The 8,004-nt window shown below is 37.4% G+C and overlaps 1 protein-coding gene across 4 annotated transcripts in view; it reads left to right on the top strand.

Moving 5' to 3' along the window:
- Positions 1-1,654: 1,654 nt before the first annotated feature.
- Positions 1,655-8,004, top strand: part of ush (Zinc finger protein ush) — a 123,411-nt gene continuing 117,061 nt past the window's right edge. For 2 of the 4 annotated variants that reach the window (XM_069135936.1, XM_069135934.1), the window contains exons 1-2: positions 1,655-1,708; positions 2,384-2,677. In XM_069135936.1, coding sequence (XP_068992037.1) covers positions 2,638-2,677 — 40 coding nt within the window. In that variant the 5' untranslated portion in view covers positions 1,655-1,708; positions 2,384-2,637. Of the gene's footprint in view, positions 1,750-2,136; positions 2,284-2,383; positions 2,678-8,004 lie in introns of those variants that run through there. The other 2 variants (XM_069135935.1, XM_046625204.2) reach the window with 2 other exon arrangements.

Below are 8,004 nucleotides of genomic sequence, written 5' to 3'. Positions count from 1 at the left end.
TATTCCAAAAGCTTGATACTATTTTATTATGAAAGCGGTTATATTATTACGTACAGCATCGTCGGTTAATAAAGATTGTTGATGTTTCAGTAATGAAACATCAAGCATGATGCCTGTAAAATGACAATTTGTCGAAATATATGGAATTAAATTTTCAAAATATTATATAATCTATAGCGTTAATCTATTTGTTTGGTGCATTTATTTTCATTTCACTTGAAAAATATGTAAAAAATGAATAAAAACAATAATACTATTACTCGCGCAGTGATATAAATACATTTGGACTTTTTTTTAAAGAATGTTGTTATAATTGGATTAACGGTATATGCAAAATCAATTTTACGCTGTCTTAATATTTTAAGATTCAGGCTCAGTTAATCGGTAATTTCAATTTTAAAAAAGTTATATAATTATACGTGATATTCATTCGTCAATATTATACTAAAGATACATTATTGAAAGGCCTAAAAATTAAAATACTCAAATTTTTCACTGTTTCCCAACGGAACACAAAATTACAATATAATTTACATATTTATCAATTTTAAAGATACATCAGAAATAAGTTTTTCTTCATTAACAGTCGAATTAAGAAAATAAGTAAGTAAGAAGACGTATCAAGAAATTCAAATTCTATGCTACATTGGGGTATCAAAAAAAAGGTTTCTTAAGGTGCCCAACTATCTAAAAAACGTGGCTTAGCCTGCATAAATTGAGTGAAACAATTGTTTCCAGATATGAGAATGATTCAATGTTCAAAATTGGTATTAGAGAATCGGTTCCTTGAAATCGCCATCCTTAGTTCAATCTGTAGACCAAGATCAATCCTTATTATTAATTTCTTCAAGAGATAGTCGTACATTGAATATTTATCAATTTATTCTATTCGTATAAGCTGTGTTGATTTCTTAAAAAATATAAGTTTCAAAAATACCAAAATTATAACCAAAGTCTTACATGTCATACTTCATTGTGATTTGCTTTAAAATTGTTTGAAATGTAGTAAATTCGTTCGATTTCACTTTAATTACTATATACATATATACATTTACATTTACATAGAAATACATTTCGATACAATCCTGCCATCGTTGAATATTTAATTTTACAACACTACACTGATATCGATTATGATCAGTGAGTGGCAATATTTAACTGACTACTTTCAAAGAAATCTTCGTAGTTTGCGAATACAATAATTTGATAAATGCTCAATGCACGAATATCTTATAATAAAATTAACAAGAATATCGATTTTTGGCCAACCAACCTCCGTATCGTGTAAAAGTATTCAATTGAAGTCTAGTATTACAGTTAATAAGAAAGCACTAGGCCACTTTCGACGCTGTAAGAATTCTCTCTTCCCTTACCAGCAGCCGATAATGCCGCGATCCATGCGCTGCCATCGGTTAAGAAGGGCGATACGGCTTTCCAAAGCGCGTTACCAACTGTAGTTAAGGATGTAGGTTCGGTAGGATCTCGATCACCGCGCCGTGCGAGATTTTCCGGCGCTGGTCCGTCGGCGTCCGACAAAGTCGTCCGGCGTTAGCGGCGCGTTCATAGTAAACGCGCGGCGAGCGGTGTTGTACAGAGACAGAATTGGTGGGGGAGTTTTGTTTGGCTTCAAGTTTGTTTAGTTGCCCGCTGACAGCGGCCGAGGAAACGTCAATGGCGCCGCGTGTCCGCATGGGGGGGCGGTAGTATCGTATGTAGTATCACAATACGCGCCTTGCCGTCTCTTCCGAGGTTTACTTCCACGTGTGTTTGTCCATCTGTCTCTCCCTGTCCGTCGTTCGTAAATCAAAAAATCGAAAACAAGTAGAGAACCAAGCGAAGTAATAAGAATAAAAGAATAACGAAAACAATTTACAATACAGACTCGTCAAACTGTACAGAGAGAGGCGTGTCTGCGTCGTGTAGTTTTCGTTTTAATCGATCTTTTTCCCCACCTTTTGCTTTTTCTTACAACCAATTACGAATTGACGTTTATGTAATACACATTCAGTTGTGTGTAAATTTAAAAACGAATCTTCCCCGCTAAAATTGAGCAGCAGTGTGCGTGTTGCAATATTCGAATACGAATCCGCTGACTTCGTTTTTTTTTCTTGTGTTATATCAATTACCAATTGCGGTGGTTCGTCTTTTTTTTTTGTGTTTTGTTATTATTTTTTATCACTGTTTGTTTAATCAGTCTTTATCCTTCTGTTAATGTCATCTTCGTCCCCGGTGTCGTGCTATGCAAATGCTTGTGTAAAACGTGATCGTTTGTTTCGTTAATTCGTACGTTTTGTCATTCATTATTTTTGTCTTTTGAATCTTTGAACATTTATTGTTCGAAAGTTTTGTTCTTGTGATTTTATATTTTTCACTGTTGTTACAGTTATTCGATTCATTCGATGGTAATAATAGAAATATTGATAAAAATAATTAAAAGTAATAAATAATAACAATAAAAAAAGCAACAATAAAAACAATAGAAACAATCGTCATTATTGTTGTCAGTTGCATAGTTAAAACATACAAAATACACTGTATTATACATCCATATTAACGTCAATCTGCAACTGTTGTTAAATAAACATACAAAAATCATGACGATGTTGCCGCTTATTTGGTGATGGCAGAACGAAGAGGATGTCACGCCGCAAGCAGAGCAACCCAAAGCCAATAAAGCGTGAGTGTTCCGCTTTTAAGCGTTCAAGCTTTTATATATATATACGTATTGTTCATTTTTCTCTTACTCTCCTTCTTTCTCTGTGTTTATTCGTTTGTCGTGTTTACCTCGCGTGCGTGCGGTATTGCTCTTTCCTCGTTTTCTCCTCTTTTTGTTATCTCGATTTTCGTCCACCTTTTCTCTTCTTGGTATCCTTTCACTAAAAAAACATCACATGCAGGTATGGCTGTGATGAGATCAATCAGTGGGACGTATTTTCAACCGTTTCCTTGATAGTTTCCGGTTTTCGCGATGTTTCTCATAGTTAGTACGTATTTAACCAAAACAAAGAAAACCCATTACAAGACCGTTTCATTCTCTATCTTCGTTTATAAACTTTCTACGTAACCCTGCAACAACACGCGAATCAAATTCTTGACCAAATTCATCCTTCTTCGGTAACGGAATCAATAGACATTTGAATTTCACCGTTTTCGCGCGCGCGCCAAATTCAATTCCATGAATTTAAAAAATTGAATTCAAACGTCCGCGCGCATTAGCGCGTGTCGAGTCGAGTCGCGTTGCGTTACGCTAAAGCAGCGAGCACGTGTCCCCCTGAAATTCCCGCCCTATTATCGCTCCTCTTCACGCCTCCCCTCCGCCGCTCTTCCGATCCTCCCTCCACCCTATGGTGCCGGGCTACCCCAATTCTTGCGTGCCATGCCGCGCGAGACGGTCAGGTTGGGTATGGTTGGGTTTCGTTTCGTTTCGTTTTGTTTTATTTTGTTTCGTTTTGTTCCGTTGCGCTGGCATTGATTATAATGTGACGTGTCATTAAGTTCGTCAATTTCACTAGGAAATTGTTCAAACTACCCTCAATTTTTCTCAAAACATTTCGTGTAATAATATAAATTCCGATAAAGTGTAAATTTCAACCCTCAAAAATGATCGAAAATTTCGGTTCTAATCAATAAAAATGTCTTCATTTTAACACGATGCTTAGATTTTTGTGTAAGCCGTCATTTTCAAGTCCTATAACTAACGCTTCATTTTTTAACGTCTTTAAATAAGAAAACTCATTCCTTTAGTTGTTCTAATCATGTATGTAAAAATATCCCAATTATTCCAAAATCACTGCGGTTAATTACAACGATTTTCATTTCACAATAATCTCTATATTCATCACGTCAATGAAATTATGAAGTGCCACAGAACAATTATTTTTTTTTTCAAGTTAAAAAACTGACGATGAGAATAGGTAATGCGAAAGCATGCGTGGTTTCTTATCCGTTGTTCTTGAAATGCTTTTCCAGCACTGCGAATGACTGTGTGGAGCGCAGCAAAGCGAGTATAATGAAAGTAATTATCCTGATTAGCGTGGTATAATAAATAGCCTGTATTGCATGCTACAAAAGCGCAGCAATGGTATTGAAAAAAAGGTGGCAAATTAAGTGAATTATGCACTTGCAAGTAGATTTCGATCTCTTTTTCTTTCCAGAAAAGTAACTTTTCCACGTCTATTATAGCCGGTGAGACGGATAAATGTTATTAGGATATTAATCCAACGGTAGAATGGTATCATAAAACAAGGCAAACAAAATCGTAGTACAAAAAAATCGTCAGTAAATTTTGGCTCAGCAGAATCTACCAACGTTGTTCTATAAAAATCACGATTAGTCTAGTATAAGTTTTATCTTGTAATTATTACCTGTGTTAATATATAATATGATATACTGAATTAAGCGAGCCTGAAACTTGATTATTGATCTGGAGTTTAGAATAATCTTTTTTTTTTCAAAAAGTATCGATATTAATAAAACGTTTTGAAGAAAAATCCTCAGCGTGACCGAATTTGTTGTGCTCACAGAGTATATACCTGTATATATTTCCTGTATAACGATACAGGAGGTAATTAGCGAGTCCGTAAACTGGTTCCCCTAATTTCGTGAGCAAACTTTAATAGTGGTGTCAACGATCACGCGGTACAGGAATCAAATTGATGTTTCGAAACGCGTTGGCTGTGTACCGTGTCAATAATAATTGTTGACCGTGTACTACTCTCGATGAGGACAACTGTAATACCCACATGACCTAATTGATGCAGGCGGGTACGAAACACCGGTAGCTGGGTGTTGTCTAAATATTATTGCCCTGTACGCAACAGCTAATTTCGATGCACAGGTTTGCGGTGTGAATTGAATGCGGCGATTATTGCCCTCGAACTGTTGCAATTCTGTATAATCTTTCCATTACAATTCAGATGATTTATTGTATGTGATTCACGAAGATGAAGTCAGCAAAACGTCGGTAAAAAGTACACGAGAAGTTGGAAAATTTCGTGTTGCAAAAGTTTGGCAGAATCGAAAATGGTGTGGCTGAACGTCGTCAGCGAAGTTTGTAGAAAAAAATTTGTTCAATTCGGTGTGTTGATTGACTTGTTGAATGAGAGTTATTTAAAAAAAATCCATCTTTGAGTGACTGAGAACACCGAAGGTGATAGAAATTTAATTTCAATACAACATCGATTCTGATTCGAATACTTATTAATAGTCAGCAGTTGGTGGTGAATTGAGTTTCATAAGCTTACAAAGTCTTAGATCGCTTTGAATAGAATATTATGCCGTATACATTTCAGGGGATGCTATCCAACGATTTCGACCGACGTAGACTGACATATTTCCAAATATCCAGATCCATGGATCTCAAATGCCAAAAAGGGCATACCTAACAGTCAATTGTACATGTAATCCTGAACAAAAATGTGCCGGAGACATCTAGCTTCATGCAAAAATATAGAAATAGCATAATATTTACGAAATAATTATAATTGACTGTCGCGATTTGTAATCTTCATATCATTTTTTTATTTCTGTAAGAAACCAGATTTTTTTGGCATGTTTCTATTCAGATTTGCATGTCGGATTGTGCTTTTATGCTCTTTTACGCATTTGAAATTTGTGGTCTTGGATATTTTAAAATAACGAAGCTGATAGCTTCAGCTTCATTTGGAAATATGCCAGTCTATGTCGAAGGCGTGTATAGCATCCCCTTAAAGAGTAAAAGAATTGATAAATATCGGATCAATTGTCTGAACGTATATTTTTTGAAAAGGAAAGCATGTGAAATCACCTAAAGAAATCAAGAGCAATCCTCAGCAAAATCCTTCGGAAAGATCAAACATTGCATAATTCCCTCTATAATATTAAATTTCAAAGCGGTTGCAGTTAATAAGCTTATTGAAATAACGCATGTTAGGAGGACTCGTTATTTCGCAGCTTAAGGATAGTCTGGAATTCCGTAAACCGTGATAAAGCAAATTATGCTAATGTTTTGTGAACTTGTACTCCTTCAAAGTCAATCCAAAATTCTAAAAAAGTGGTTTTTCCCCTATTGCTCCGTGTTACGTTAGCAACTTTAACCTCGTGAATTTCGAGGATTAGTTGGGGATTTTAAATCTAATTAAAGTTTTGCCGACGGTACCTAAATTGATGGTACAATTGACCGAAAACAAATTCATTCGCTGACATCGCGAGTTCTTTTTGGCCGTGGATTTGATCACTAGCTTCCTTTTTTCGAATTAAAAGGTGCGTAGAAAGAAGACAACGTGGACTGAATTGTCGTTCGTCGAGCGGTCAGAAACGGTCGTCATTTATCTTGTAGACCGCGATTTTACAAACGACGTGTCGTCGACGTTCAGCGTGTGATATCGTATTGTACTATGTGTCATATAAGCCTGTGGCCTGTGCTGTGGTTCGGTAAACGGGTTTACCGCTAGTAATGCTGTGCTGAGTCGCGTGTGCACTCATGGACGTTGGACACGGTCGCATACAATCACCTAAACCGAGCGCTGATATTAGCTGTATATTCATGATTGCGGTACATTTTATGCATACATAATCTGCGAAAGTGTTCAGTTCTCTGTGGTTGTGCACCTTCGTATCCAGTCCCACACAATTCCTTTTTGCCTTTTGTACAACACAAGTCCCATGATCGCTCCTCAGCTTCGGACGTGTTTTCGATTAAATTTAACTTGTATAATATTGTGATATCGTAATATTGTAAGATACATACGCTAACGTGTGCAAATTCACACCTGCTAGACTATTCTCAGTTAGTGAAAATTTGTTGTGAATTTAAATTTCTGATCGATGATTGATCTAATGGTAAGATAAATCCTCAACCATCGCCAGATCCGTGTTCAGAGTCGTTGCTAGTTATGTATAATCGATTACTTTGAAGATCAGTAGGCAGAGATTCGGTGTGAGTAATGCGAAAGTAATTTTCTTCTGAGGACAATGAGGATGATGATTCATACTCACAGTCGCTTTAAATCAACCAAAGCTCACGTCCTGAATCTTACACTCGTTCAAGTTGTCGAAAGTCGAACACGCCATGTCTCTTGATATCTTACCAGGAACCCCAATAGTTCTTAAATTCACTAGATATTTCGCATGGTCATCTTCAGGATTCGTTAAAGTCTTTCCACATCTGCAAACCTGTCTTGGGTTCGTATTTCACACTGTGCATTGAGCGTTCGACAGTAAACTGAGTATTTCAGTTCCGTATTTCTACTCTAATTTGATCTACGATCAAAAACACTCATTGCAAGATAGTAAGATACTGTCGAAGTGTTTATACAACTGGACTATTGAAGGTGGCCATGAGTGCGAAACGAGGTTTTCGACGGATTAATGAATCATTGGACTTTGGTGCTCAAAATGTATAACCGGTTTCACGTGTACCCGAAGCTGTGATCGACAACTCTGGTCATAAGGTCTTGAAGACTAAACAAAACTTGTTAGGCCATCCAAAAGTCTGTAATGGTGAACTCGAGGCTATACATATGAAATTGACACATGGAATCGTTCATCGTCAAAATTCGATCGATCTAAATTTCAGATACATAGTTTCACTCTTTTATTCCCGACTGTCAAAGTCACCCAGATTACTGGTTCAACTCTGAAAGTTTTAGTCCCATCAGATCGGTGTCAAACTTGACATGGCCTCAGTATGTGTAATGAAATGATTGGGGGATGGTCTGAACACCTATAAAAACATGTGCGAAGGATACCGGGCTGACGGGCTGTCGCACCCCGATTCTCGTGGAGGAGTTCCCAGTCCAGAGAGAAGCTACGGTGGCCAGCTGCGGTATCCCGGCTGAGTGCCTTGGTGCCTGTTTGCTCACTGCGATCAGTAGGAAAGGAGGTGGGAAGAGGGAAGGAGGGCCGCCCTAGTCGGACACCATTCCAGCGATGCTGCGCACGTGTTGCGCTCGCGTATGGGCCTTGGAGTGACACTACAATGCGGTGTAGCAATTTGTAGGCCGCCTTCTTCTCCCTTTCTTCTTC

Source organism: Neodiprion pinetum, chromosome 5 (assembly GCF_021155775.2).
Source record: "Neodiprion pinetum isolate iyNeoPine1 chromosome 5, iyNeoPine1.2, whole genome shotgun sequence".
NCBI classification, from domain to species: domain Eukaryota; kingdom Metazoa; phylum Arthropoda; class Insecta; order Hymenoptera; family Diprionidae; genus Neodiprion; species Neodiprion pinetum.
This window is presented reverse-complemented; position numbering and strand designations above follow the sequence as displayed.